This window comes from Molothrus aeneus, chromosome 3 (genome assembly GCF_037042795.1).
Source record: "Molothrus aeneus isolate 106 chromosome 3, BPBGC_Maene_1.0, whole genome shotgun sequence".
Taxonomy (NCBI): domain Eukaryota; kingdom Metazoa; phylum Chordata; class Aves; order Passeriformes; family Icteridae; genus Molothrus; species Molothrus aeneus.
The window spans coordinates 68,342,950-68,357,682 of NC_089648.1; the positions used below are offsets into that span (position 1 = coordinate 68,342,950).

Sequence of the window (14,733 nt, forward strand, 5' to 3'; positions counted from 1 at the left end):
TCGGACTGGTTCTCTCCCAGGTCAGGAGAGCTGGTCTGCAGCTGGCACAGTGCAGCTGCCACCTGTGGGGAAAACCCCCCTCTGTCCCCAGATTCAAGAGAACTTTGTGATTTTTTAGCAGCAGTAAATGATCCTCCTGGGGGTTATTTGAGCACCAAAACTACACTGGCTTGGCTGAAGGATTGAAGGGCCAAGGCCCATGTCAATATGCATTGACAGATATTAGGGGATGCAGGCTGGGGACCCCTGCCCAGCCACAAGCGCCCCACCACCCATTTTCACTTGCTGCTAGAAAGTCAACCCTTCTCCAGGTCCTGTGTAAACACACATCTGTCTGTGACACAATAAAACAGAGCAAAGGCAAATGTGCAATGTAGAGATCCATTATGCTTTATTTACATGCGTCACCATCTCTTTTACAAACTAGATTACAATTTAAAATGGAATACACAAGGCAATATCTACTAACACCAAGTGGAGTAAGCACTGCATCTCTACTTCATTTGGAAAGGGGCAGGTTTTGCTCCAAAACAAACTTCCTTCCAACCTCTGAGTAGTAAGGTAATATATTCCTCCAGGGCAGCATCTTTTTTCTTTGTTTTCCTTTTTTTTTTTTTTTTTTTAAATATAAAATCCTCAGTAAGACTGCAACATGAGAGTGTCTGCTTTCAAATGAAAGTACAAGATAGCCCAAATGAAAAGTATAAACTGTTCAGCTCTTCGGTATGTAAAGACGGCCATGCGCGATAAGGCTGTGGATTTAATATTCTTCCAATTTACATGGCTTGAAACAGAAACAGATAAAACAGTTTTACAGATACTGTATACATATTTTTTCCAATCATGCAACTTTTTAAAAAAAAAGTTAAACATGTGAAGCCAAATGTACAATCCATTTTTTCCAACCCATAGTTACGAAATGTATCTGGTCCCCCTTCGCATCTGTTGGCAACTCCAAAGGTATACTGTGTACTTGAAACACTTACAGGACACCAATTGCCAAGCAATGATATAATTTTGGAGAAATACATGACCTAAAAGGTAATTTTTTAAGCAGTGGCACAAAAATTTCTGGAGTTAAGCAGTGTTTAACTATCCGATTATTCTACAAAGAAAATTTCTTTTACAAAATCATTAAATCAAGCCCCAACCTGTGACTAGAAACTGCATAAATAACACCTTTTTAGACCTTTTGTTTAGTCCAAGTGTTGAAAAGCCAACCATGTAATTGTGACCTTGACCTTCATCTGTTTGACATGATTTCACAAGGACAACTCCTAGGCATAAACATTTTCAAAGACTCAAAGGCCAAATTTTCAAAATGTAAGTTCCTCAAACTAACTATTCAAGGCTTAATTTTGACACCTTAACAACTGGCCCTTTGAATTCAGGGAGATTTATCTAGCACCTCTGGAGTAAAGGGCCTTTGCTGGGCACCTCAGCAGGTGAAGAGGGCGATGACCTTCCCCTGGGCCTGGGGGGACCTGTCCCTCCCCGTCCTTCAAGAAGCCATGAGGGCAGAGCAGCTCGTCCCCTGCGGCCACGCTGGAGTCCCCAACGTTTGGTGCCTGATACCAGGCACTTCTGCTTGAAAATTTTGGCCCCAAAACTGAGTGATAGAAACCAAACCAAACTGAAGAGGCTGGCCAGGTCCATCCCTCTTCAGTGAGTGCTGGGATGTTCTCCAAAGCAGGGGCCCAAGCTGTTCCAGCCACGCCAATGGAAATGCTCCCCTTGACATTGCTGGGAGGCAGGTTAAGCCTTTCAGCCACTAATGCTTTTATTGTTTCTTTTAAAAAAAACTTTTCTGCCATTGATGGGCTGTCTCTAAACCAAGTGGTTTTTCTCCAGAAACAGAGCAGGCCATCGCTCCATCTCTCATTTCTGCCAGTGGAAAGCAGTTCCTCTGAACCCAAGCAGGCTAAGTTGCTGGAACAGAGCAGAATTTGCAGCCTTTTCATTTTTCAACAGGCCTTCCCTTGCCTTTGACAAGACAAGAACTGTATCTGTATTAAGAAAAAAATAAATTATGGGGTTTGCTGACTTTGGCCATACCATCGTGTGATGCTTTACTGATCTGTCAGTGACAAGGGGTCTTTGGGCAGCACCATGGGTCTCACTGGAGGCTCATCTGTGTAGGGATCAAAAGCTGCACCTCAGCACGGGGAGCCACTGAGTGAGCTCTGCTGACAGCCAGAACATGGGGCTGGGGCACAAGTCCAGTCTCAGGGCAGCAGCTGCAGAGAAGCCTCAGTGAAAGAAACACCAGAGGGAAGTCCTTCAGCATACACTCACATTTTGGGGTGTACCAGGAAGATAAGGGCTAATGGCACATGCTCAGGGGAGGCCAGTGATGACCTCTTGACCAATTTCAGTAAAAGGTGTCTGCAACTGGACTCAGGTAAGCAGGGTGCCCAGCTGTGCCACACAAGCATCCTGGGAAGCTGGTTGTTGATAGACATGGGTAATGTGCACCAGCCAGCTCCAATGAATGTAATAAACTAGGCCACATGCTAACAAATAGAACCCCTCAGTGTAAAAAGAAAAGAGAAGTTTTTTTAAAAGGCAAATGATAAACCCTTGGCTGCTTGAAAGAGTTGATATGCGATATGCTACAGGGCTATGCTACCCAGAACTGCACAGAGCCTACAGAGTCGTAACTGGGGGGAGAAACCAAGAGGCGCATCTTTATGAGAGAACAGCATGGGGGCTACGGTAAAAAACCAAAACTTCCATCACACTAGGAGCCACTGTTTCACCAAAATCACCTCAGGGACCTGGAAGGTAAGGAGTGAGGAAGGGCCCACGAATGCGTGTGAGTGTTGGTGCATGACTGTGCATGTGTGGTGGCAGTGGCGAGAGGGAGTCACTCCACATTGCATGGGACACGGGTCGGTGGGAACTCATGCACTGAGACCTTGGGTTAAAATGCTAGTTTTGTCTTCCTAACATCCATGCATAATGATTCATTTCTGTACATAATAAAATATATTTATATATTTATATGCATAATGCTTTTATGCAAAGGAAAAAAAAAACTTCATATATCGCTTTGGAGAATTATGTATACACTGTCCTATTCAGAACCTCTTCATACCAAATTCCTATGTACCACTGGTGTTTTCCCCTCTTTTTTTGTATCCCTCCCTCCCCCAGATACTAATAAAAAGTAATCAAACTTTCCAGATTATAGAGAGGATCTATACAGCACCATACCTTTTATTCATTATTATTATTAATTATTATCCATTTTACAAAAGAAAGTCTTAGAAGCAAAATATATAAAACTGCCTTGTCTTTCAGTGTCATTTATCCTGCTACAATCTATGCTCGTATGAAAAGCCATTTGCATGATACTGTGCCATTCCCACTCCTGCTTCTTCTGCCACAATGGATTATACATAATGAGAAGGAAAAAATAATCAAGGATATGTCCAAAACAACAACAACAACAAAAATAAACAGGATCACTAATGCCATAACACACCTGCAGTGATCTGTGCCTCAGCTCCTGGCATTGTCACTGCAAGTCACCTGCCGACGCGCAGCCGCTCGGTTTCCTTTAATTCCTGTGCTTCCAAACAACATCTCTACAGGTGACTACATCCACCTCGTGTGGCAGCTCAGCCTGTAACCCTCACCAGCCCCCCACAGCAGTGAGGGCAGCTTTGCTAACCTAAGGCAGGAGGGGAGCCTGCTCCAGCGGGCAGGAGACGGGCTCCTGCCTCGGTGCATGTGAGGGCAGTGGCACCCGCTGTCAGTCTGTCCTCATGAGCCAAGAGGCACTCACCAGCTTCCCCTGCTTTGCAACCAGCTCTGGGCTGACCCTTACGGAAAACAGGGGTGTACCATTAAACTTAAGGAAAGAATAAGGAAGAAACAAACCAACCAACCCAACAAACAAGCAGGCCACACACATCCCCTCTCTGGAATCCAGCTGGCTGACAGGACTGACAAACGCTGTACCTTCAGAAAACCCTGACACCTGAGCGGTGCTGGGTTACAGTCATTTCCATTCGTGTGCAGAGTGCCTCAGATTCCCCAGGGAGAGAAAGCAAAAATGGTTCAAAATCTACAGAAATCAAACTGGAGGCTGTAGGGGGGGAGGGTGGGCAGACAGGGAAAACCTCCAAAAAGAAAAACCAACTTAAAACATCCCATAAACCATTAATATATTGAAACACCACATACTCATTGACAAGTAACTAGTGTAAAGGCTACACAGTGTGTTCTCAACAGGATGGTGCTGAACATTGTCTCCACAACAGGTGCTTGGCCATCCCAGAAAAGGAAGATTTTGCATACTTCAGAATGAGTTCAATTTTCAACAAAAAAAGAAAAAAAAAAAAAAAGAAAAAGAGGGAGAAAAAAAAGTAGATTCTTCACTCCAGTAAGGGGCCTATTAACAGTCTGCTTCATTAGGAAAATAATGCAGGGTTCACAAAGGTCGTAAGCTGTAAACAGTATCACTGTCCACTTGCTGACAGCAGATTTGGCAAAGGGTTCTCTCTCTACATCTTGTGTCAGTTTGAGGGCCTGGAGAAGAAAAAGAAAAAAAGACAGTGAGATTGCTGTTTGTAGAAAAAACAAACAAAAACTAAAAAAAACCCAACAAAACAAAAAAAACCCCACCACAACAACAAAGGCAACCAAGCAAACATCCAAACAAAACAACAGCTTACACTGAGGAACATTTCAGGTATATTTGCACCCAGGAACTTCAAACATATAGCAAGGAATAAGATGACCCTGCCTGAAAATACTTTTCCCTTGCCAAGGTTCATGTGTTTATTTGATGGCTTAGCTGCTCCCAAACAGGACAGAAAAACCCTCTCTCTGATGAAAAATGATGGTCAAGTCTGATTTACAGAAACCCAGTGCACTGTCTATTTGTTAAACATATTTCCAGGTAGAAGCAATAAAAGATCTTCCAGCTTTTCTCCATTTTTCACAATCACCTTTTCTCAGCATCACCAAAAAGCTGAATAAATCTTCTCTTAGTGTTTGACATCCACCACCACCCTTGAAGGACAGATGAAGAGGATGCTTAAGACAAACAGTAAGGAGCCACGAATTTCAGTGTGGACTTTGGGGTTTTCCATTTTCCTGCTCACACAATACACCAGCAACAGACAGGGTCCAGCTGGCTTTAAAAACTGGGTTAGGGTCTATCTCATTCTCTAGCCAAGAAACTTCTCTGAGGAGAGAGAAGCATGGGGAAGACACCTTGGATACAACACTGAGATAACTATGAAGAAACATGGTAAGTAGGTAAAACACTGAAAACAGATGAACATTTCAATGAAGGGGGGCAAGGGGACAGAGTTTTAAAGGTATTCAGTGGCTTAGAGATATAGGCAAACACCACATAGGGTTTTGGAAAGTATGTACATTTAAACATTCCCATGAAATCCTCTCACATTTTCAGAAAGTTCACTTGGTAGACATCTGTATTGCTGGGCATGTAGCTTCTGGCTCTGAAATGGCTTCTGAAAACAGGGTTTAGTCCCCTCACACCTCACACGTATTGCCTTTTGAGGATTTTCCCCAAGACGAAAGATTGATGATTTTTTTATACAGTGCAAGAACAAGGGGACACTGGCTGAAACCAAAAAACCATTGAGTTGATTACAGGAATGTCTTTATTTTGAAAAGACCCTGATAGCAGGCACCCTCATGAAAAATGGTGGATTTAGTGGAACTGCTGCTTTAACTAGGATGGGCATCTCCTGCAAGGAAGATCACTCAAACTGTCTCCTGTCTAAGGTGCCAGGCACTGATCCTATGATAACAATTTATTAAAATGACCTATTCTGATAATGCTAAATGATTGATGGAAATTTAATCATTTTGTCTCATGGTTATTAAAGCAACAGTGTGACAGCTGCTCCCTGTGCCATTAGGGGAGAACTTCATTCAGCACAGCTTAGGGAGCAGACAGATTGTGCATTTCACCCAAACAAAATTTGGCTTTAGCCTTAATTATGTGGAGGGGTTTGGGGTAGACTATTTTGTGAATAAAGGGATTTCTGACTGGATCAACATATTGATTTCTTCATTTTCAAAGGGCAAATTAAGGCTGGCCGTTCGTTAATGCGACTGCCTGCCAATGACTCCATTTGGTGTGCCCCGATGGCCGTAACAAGGTCAGCAGGAGATACCCAGACAGGCCTGGCAGCCCCCAGTAAAACCTGGCCAGTGGCTCACAAGCAGCTCAAACAAGTGCAAGCCCATTTCTCTGTTTCTTAAAGCCTGAGCACCAGAGGGGGCTGGAAATGAGTGACTTCCCAAAGCACAACACCCTCTGAAGGCAAGGCTCGTGTCCCAAATGCCACAAGCCCAGCAAGTCAGCCCCCTCTCAGGCAGCTGCCAGTTATGTTGAGCATGGACTTAACTGTGGCACATGTGAGAAGTCTTGCTGACTTTGAATAAAGCTATTGATTAAAAGTAAAAGAGTACAGAAACTCCCAATAAAGCACCAGAGTACTGCTTAATGTTTAAATTAAAAATCTATGTGAAGCATTATCCTATGAAACCAAGTGATGAGAAAAAAACTGGAGGATGGGTTAAGCTGAGCATCTTTTGTGGAAGTGGCACTGCCAAATATTTTTTCTTGTGGGACCTGTACTTCAGACAGTGCCAACATTTTGGAGACAGATGCACAGCTGAGGTGTGCATCATATAGCAAAACCAAACTATGTTCTATTTTCACACCTCTGCTTACATGGACTTTGCAAATGGCTTAAAAATGAAAAGAGCTAGATCAAAGTCTTAACCTGCCTGCCTTCAAATTACCCTGTTAACATCTGTAGCAGACACACACAGTCTTGCTTTCTGTCTCACCACAAAAAGCTTATTTACCCTGAGTTAGCAGCTGGCTATCCCACAGTGATGAAAACTATATCAAGGCAGGGAAACAAGTGCTCCAGTTATGCCTTCATTTATCACAGAATCATAGAATGTTTTGGGCTGGCAGGGACCTAATAGATTGTCTAGTCCAATCCCCCTGAAGTAAGCAAGAACATCTTCAACTAGATCAGTTTGCTCAGAGCCCCATCCAAGCTGGCCTGGAGCACTTTCAGGGATGGGTCATCCACCACCTCACTGGGCAACCTGTTGTGGTGTTTTACCACCCTCATTATAAAAAAAGTCTTTCCTATTATTTTTTCTAAATCTACCCTCTTCTGGTTTAAAACCATTACCCTTGTCCTGTTGGAACATGCCTTGCCAAAAGCTTTGCAAACAATCATGCAGGAGATGAGATGCCCCTTTCTTCTGTCCTATTCTCTGCCCTCCCACCCTCTACCTTGCTACTGACCAGTTACAAATGCTACTCTCATTTCACTCTGCGGCCAAGCTGACCAGTTCTAATCTCCCTCCAGCAACAACATTTCTTCACCTCTGTCTCACATCATTTCACCACTTAACCGGACTCCCAAGCCCCATGCCAGCTTGTGCACCATCAGAGCAGCTCTGAAGAATCATCTGCCACCTGTGGATTTCTCCCTTTGATTCCCAGTGGTGCCAATTATGAAGCACTGGAAATTTCTTCAGAACAGAAAGGTGACGTGGTGATGCTCCCCAGAGCAGGGTGTAGATAATGTGCCCTGGATTATCAGTGAGCCAGCACAGCCACCAGCACATGAAGCTTTCTGCTGGAAGAAAAGCTGTGTGCTCCTTTACACAATTATGGTATGAGAATATGCACTGCCAACACACAGCTCCTCTGTATGGCAGCCTAACATGGATCTCCTGATTTGGCTGGAAGGCTTGTTCAGTGGATCTCATATTGGAAAATATCAACCTTCAGAGGTCTGTAAAACAAGCATTCTCCCTGGGTACCACTTTGCAACTCTCCAGGGACAGGAAATCCCAGTAACTACTTTTACTGTCTAGACACTTGGGAAGCAAACATTTTCAAGGAAACTTGTGTCCTTTAGTGACAGATGTGCATTCGTTCTGGTGCCTCTGCCCTTCGATTTGTCATCACTTCTAGCAACTGAGCTTCTACTCCAAAGTGGGGGTAGGCTCAAAAAGCAAGATTTGATTTCGTGTGGTTAGAAGTTAATATTCTGCCTGAGGTTCACAGCTGAAGACTGAAAAATAATCAGAATTTGCTGAAAAACAAGTAAGGAAGATAGCTACTGTGGCCAGTCTTTCTGTAACAACAAAACTACAGCATGAGATTTATATTTCAAGCACAATAATAATTGGAAATCCCAATGCCCACAGCAGTTATGCCACAGTGACACCCTACAGGCTGCACGAGGATGCCACAGGATGGTGTGGTGCTGAGGGACAACACTGAGGTCAGGGGACAAAGCCCAAGGACAAAAAAAAAGGAGTTGGCAACTTAATGTGGCTTTATTTCCTGAACTTTCAGGCATGTTGCAACTTTGCTTTTTCTCTTTAAATTCTGCTCATAAAAATAGATTTTTCCCAGCTCAGAACTGGGGGCAGAGAATAAGGGTTGAAGGATGGAAAGAGGAAGAGAGGAAGAATGCCAGCACAGAACCAGGACTTATGGGAGCTAAAATGTTGCAGTGCTTGTAGCTGCATAAGCATGTAAGGCACAAAAGTATCTCTTTTCCTTCTGTTGCTGCTCTTCTTCCAAGGAACACTGCAAACCATAGGAGACAACCAAGTATTTTGGAAGTAAATGTAATTTAAGACAGCAGATCGTTTTCTCATCCTGTACCAGTGCCCTGGGAAAGGCCAGAACTGTAGTGGGGTGCCACAACTATTTATAAGCAGGTTATTCTGATATCCCACTGCTCTACAGCACCATATACAAGTCCAGGCTGGAAGAGATCAGCATCATCTGGTCCAACTTTCTGTTCAAGTCAGGAGATGCAGGCAGTGCAAGGAAAAAACAATGGGCAAGACATTCAGCTCAGCTATACAAGTGCATAAGCACAAGCAATTCTCCACAGCATCATCTGGGAAAAGTGGCCTTTTTCCTGGAGGAATGGCAGACAGCCGTGGCTGCACAGCAGCTTCCGCTAGCCGAGCTGTGTCCCTGTCCGATTCCTGCTCAGCAGATGTCCCTCTGCCAGACTCCAATAACTGCCACCCTGTGCAGCAATCTGAGCAGAAAAGCTGATTAAACATCCCCAGCAGACTGGACCAGAGCAGGCATTCCCACCACCCAGCCACAGGTACCTGATTTAACGGGGTCAGCATCCCCACACACCGCTCGGGCCTTGATCGGGGACAGTGCTGATGGGAACATCCTGCTGGAGCTCCTTCACCATTGGCACCAGGAGCCCAGCGTGGCTCCTTCCTTCATCCCCCTTCCCCAGGCCAGGACAGAAAGGCTGGCTAACAGTACTACTCCATCGTGCACTCCCACTGCCACACTGTACCTGGGCTTTTTGGCTGGCATCAACACAAGACTTAAACCTCTCCAGCTGTCAGTTCATCACCTGGGCTGAGTGCCCAATTGATATGAAAAAAAGACCCTGACCTTTCCTCAGCTGCATGACGCTATGTTTCTAAAAAGGAGCTCTTATTACGCACTTCTTCAAGAAAACATGCTTTCATGGGGGCTATTTCAAAGTCTGGCTCAAAGGAAGGAATGAACAAAGAAAATCCACCTGTAACCAGCCCAGTTATCAGGCAAACTGCATACCGAGGGACCAACACTGATCTGCAGCTCTAAACAGTCATTATGGCTCATTCACATGAGAGAGACGATTTGCAAAGACTCATTCTGTAGCAAAACCTGTGCACTGCTGATCCAAGGAGGAAAGCACTGGGGAGACCAGTTGATGCGGGCTGTGCTAAAAATATCAGTTTGTGCTGTCATCTGGTGAGAGTATGTCATCCTGTAATCTTAGCATCTGCAGGGACAGCAAGTTTCTGCCTAATTATTGCTGCTGAATCACATGACAAAGCATGAGGTTCTAAAAAATACATCTATATAAAACACCACCAGAAGAACACCCAAACCACAGGATAAGACCACTGTCCTGGCTTCAGCTGCTTTACACTCACAAAACAAGCCTGTGGAGCCAATCCTGGTTTTTACAGATCTCTTCTCTGGGTTAATAAAACCCCAAACAATAAACCCAGATTAAAAACATACCAGAACAAAAAAGCCCTACTCCCAGAAGGAGTGAGCAATTCATTTGTGTGTCAGCAAGAGCCACAGCATCCCAGCAAGCCCAGGACTGGCCTCTGGATGCAAGGGGCTTTGATGAGCTTCAGTGGGACCTCATGGGGGACAGTCCCAATGGGGTGTGCCACAATATCCCCTCTCCTCCTCCCCAGCAGCCATGAGCACAGAGTTTGTTCCTTTGCCACAGATGTGTTCCCCAGCCACTGAGGAGCCTGCTCAGGGCAGGCCCTCCTTGGAGTTGAAGGGATCCCTGTTCCCCACAAAATACATTTTCTACATAGATATTTTTGTTCAAAGACTAAACTTGGCATGTGTAGAGTTCAGCTAGTCACAAAACCACCTTTCAAAACTTGGGCTGGCAGAAACAACATTTAAATGTTACAAGTGCCACTACCTTAACCACTGGCCTACTAGAAATGGAGCAGCAGAATGTGCTGGTCTTGAATTTCCTCTAGATTTTTTGAAGGCGGACAGCTCCACCTTAGCTCTGTGTAAAAAACCTGGCAGTCCTATCCCTAAGACCTCATTTTTCAAAATAAGAGAAAAGGAAGTGCAGCTGTGGTCCTGAGGCAGTCACATGTCATCAGGTAAGAGGTCCAGTAATTCAGCTTTCATGGGCAGAAGTTTTCTGGCAACAAACAAAAATCATTTCCTTTGTGGCAAACTGTACACAACTCTCTGATTCAAAACTCCATCCAAATGGAGATCTTTGATTACCGGTTTTTACTTTTAAGATGGTGTTGTAAACATGAAGTCATCCTCAGACCAATTTGTCTTAGGTATGAATTGTACAGAGAATTGGCTGAACACCAATTAACAAACTGGCAAGTAGTCCAAGCTGATACGGACTAATGAATGACTAACAGACATTTTGTTAGGGTTCCTAAGATTTTTTTTCACCAGAGATGTTAGTCATCAAGTGTGAATGTTACGTGACTATTTGCAGCTTGTGTATTCTGCAGTAAGAATATGTGGGACCTAGATGATACTAGTGGAAAATGAGTGACTTTAACTCATCTGTCAAGTATTTTACATGTAATTTTCAAATAAATCAACGTGAGTCCAGCACAGCTCTGTTACAGAGCCCAGAGGCACCCTGATAAATGACACACTGAAACCTCCTTCAGAAGATGCAGCTTAGATGAGTTTTTCAGACTATGACACCAACTCAAGAAGTTCCTGCCCTGATCGTGCTGAGCCTTTCTCCACCCTTTGCCTAACCCTGACAGCATTGCTGCCTACATGATGCCATTGTAAACTGGATCACTGAAACAATCCAGGTAAAAGCAACTTCTTGGATGAGTTTTGGTGCTGGAGAAAATGTTTGCTCATGCAGCAACTGCTCACCAGCTCCTGACCTTCCAGGCAGCAGCACAAGTCCTGAAGTCTTCCCTGATGCTCTCTTTTGGGATTATTCCTCGGCAAAAGCCAAGTCCCTTTGAACTTGTCAGGTGAGACAGACCCTGGAGCAAAGTGCAGAGTTGTGGGAAACACAGTCTAAGAGAAGGACCCATTAATTTCAAAATAAAAGGTATTCTAGAGACAGGTGAAGGAATAGTGATGCCTATTTATTGCTAAACCCTCTGAAATACCAAGGTGATGATTATCTGAGTGGGTGGAGGGCATTATGCAGTGCTTTTGGAAAGTAGGTAGAGAGAGAGGAACAGAGGCCCCAGGCAGTATAAGAGGGGGAAATTATGACTGAGTGAATAAAGCAAGAAAAAAAAAATTATTTTCTCTATTCCTTCTTGTTATAGGAAAAAAAACCAAACCGAACCCAAATTCATTTATATGCCTCAATGAGGGCCCTCTGAAAGGCTGGGCCTGGGCAGCCTGATGGGCACAGGTTGGTGGGGTGGGACTGGCCAGGGTTCTTTGCAGGGACCATGCACAGGCTTGTGTGCAGCAAACGTGCACAGCCACTAAACCTGCAACAGTGGCATCTCCTGCAGGGTTTTTTAATTTCCCTATGAAGAAACTGTAGTTGATTTTCTTCCAAAGTAAACCTCCCTCAATACCTAAGTATGTATAAATTAAATACCTGTGTATTTGCCTTCTTTCTTTTCTTCCTGAAAACTGACTCCAATGTTTCTCTTATTTTTAATAGAACACACAGCACTCACTATTCCTTGGTATGCCAATAATCCATTGTAACCACTTTTGCCTGCCTGCAAAGCACACCTGGCTGCCCTAGTGAAACGGATTTAACGTAAGCAATTGCCAGGCTGTTCTGCCAAAAACGTACCCCAGTCTTTGGACTTGTAAAGATTCATTACTGGGGCCATGAACATTGCTGAGAGAAGATTTTAATTCAGGGATCCCTACTGCTGCAGTGGAGAAGTAACCAAGAAAACCAATTCAGAACGATCGCATCTGATGTCATGCGAGAAGCCCCTATCAAAACACGAGATGCTCACAGGGAGGCAAACTCTCAAAGAGTGCTGCTTTACAGATGAGGAAGGGTGATGAACCAGCTCAGCAGAAATCATCTGTGCTTGCACCTGATACCAGAGGCACCCCACAGCAGCCGGTCCACTTGTCAGGGAGAGGGAGAGAGGCTTCCACAGATGACTGGACAGTAATCCAGCGAGGAGAGCTGTCTCGTTAATAAATCTGTCCTCTGCAATGAGACTCTGCTCACACAGATGTGTCAGCTCCTTTATTCAGAGGCAGCAGTCTGAAAAAGATCATGGCAGCTATGCTTTCCATGGATGCCAGCAGCCAGGGTGAAGAGGCAGCAGGGAGCATCAGTGAGGAGGTGGGGTGTTGCGTCTCCTCCATGCTCCCCACACAAGTCCCCCTCGGTGGCTGCCACCTACACGCAGCACACGAGGCTATGGAAGCAAGAGGCTGCCCTACTTACTTGTGTCAAGCAAAACTGTCAATAACATCTATTTTTCAGGCTCCATTTGACAGATTGTACCGCTGGATGTTGCACAGCAATAAAGTCCCTACAGCCTTTTTTTTTTACATCATGCAATGAAGGTTTTTAAATCCACGCAGCACACACACCTGAAGGAAGAGATAAGTGGTCAGCAAGCCTGACCTGCTGTAAACTTTGGCTTCCTCAATTTTGAATCAAATCTCTTTTTTCCCCCCTTTCTTTTCCTAAATTCTCCACAACCAGAACTGAAGAAACCCCAAAATTCATCTGTGGCCCTGGCATTGCCACATTGCTGCCTTGCTCAGGGTTTGTGGGATGTGGTGTCCTCTACAGGCCTTCTCCACAGCCCATCTCCTGGTGAGCACTGCAAGGCTCTTGCTAAGAGTGAGAAGATGTGCAAGAACCAGAGCAAATCCTTGCACTGACAGAGAAAGGACTGTGCACACCAACAACTCCATCAGAGCGGGGAAGCTTTGCAGGTGGACTGAAAGGAGGCTGCCTGGGCAGCCTTGTTGTCCCTCCCAGAGAGCAGATCACAGCACGTATCCTGAGGTGCTCCGTACACACAGGAAACAGGAAAACATTCTCCAGGTTCACCACTGCTGCTCACCTACCACAAAGCTTCCCCTTGAACATCTAACTGTGAAACAGTGAATGAAAACACAATTAAAGATGAAAGGGGCAAATTATGCACTGTAAAGTCAAAGGACACAGACTCCTTCTTTCTGTCCTTCACCTGGAAAATAAGAAAGCTGGAAGTAAGCTGTAAACTGAATGAATGCCTCATTTAACCTCACCACTGAGATGCTCTACATACTATTCTGAAGTTAATAGAACACTTTCAATAATTTATAGCTAACCTTTTATCCTACTACATTTTGAAATTTACTCCCTTATACTAATAAATAAACAAAGGAGAAAGGGCACTTCGTGTGGCACCTGCCCTATGAGTCAGGGAATACGTATGTGTGAGCAGGCAGAGGTATGGGCAGGATCCTGAAGAATCACAAAAGAATGACAGAAACAATGATTACAAGCCCCCAGCTGTGGAAAAGAAGCAACAGAAAAAAACCACATCAATCTTGAAAAAAAATTAATCTGAAGAAGCTAACATTTGAAAAACACCTATGTCAGAATCTAAATCTACAGATATACTCTTGGAGGAGTCCAAAAAAAAAAGATGTTTTTTCCTCCTCCCCCATTCAGGGAGGGGGGAGGAGGAAAACAGTTATTGCATACTTAAAACATTAAGTAGGCCAGGACATTCCTGAGACCAGGATCCCACCAATATATAATTCCTCCATTTGATACCTTTTTTTGGCCAAGAAATACAATTTTACAAAAAAGCAAACCCAAACAACTTTGCTAGTGTTGCTAAGACACAGCAGCAGCACAACTCTGATTCTGTCCAGATCTGTCCCACACACCTGATCCCAAGTGAGTGCTCTGATCTTGCAAAGACACTCTTCCTCCTCCCCCAGAGCAACTCTGCTCCACTGACTGCAGAGCCTCTCGCCCCATCCCTGTGTAACACAGCTTGGGTACACGTGGCATCGGCTGCAAGAGGGAATCCATCTGTTGCGACTTCAAAGAAGACGAGTTAGAGCTCTGTGATTCCTAAAAACCACAAATATTCCACCTTGGTTTGCCTGATTTGTCATTAACATTTCTCATGCCTAAATTAAGAAGGGCGCTGAACACCAGATGCGTGCCGACAGTGTTGCAGTCG

At 44.5% G+C, this 14,733-nt stretch overlaps 1 protein-coding gene across 2 annotated transcripts in view; it reads right to left on the reverse strand.

Annotated features, from left to right (window-relative positions):
- Positions 1-367: 367 nt before the first annotated feature.
- FOXO3 (forkhead box O3) overlaps positions 368-14,733 on the reverse strand; it is an 87,818-nt gene continuing 73,452 nt past the window's right edge. Inside the window, exon 2 of one of the 2 annotated variants that reach the window (XM_066547132.1) lies at positions 368-4,536. In XM_066547132.1, coding sequence (XP_066403229.1) covers positions 4,318-4,536 — 219 coding nt within the window. In that variant the 3' untranslated portion in view covers positions 368-4,317. The remainder of the gene's footprint in view (positions 4,537-14,733) is intronic. The other variant, XM_066547131.1, reaches the window with a different exon arrangement.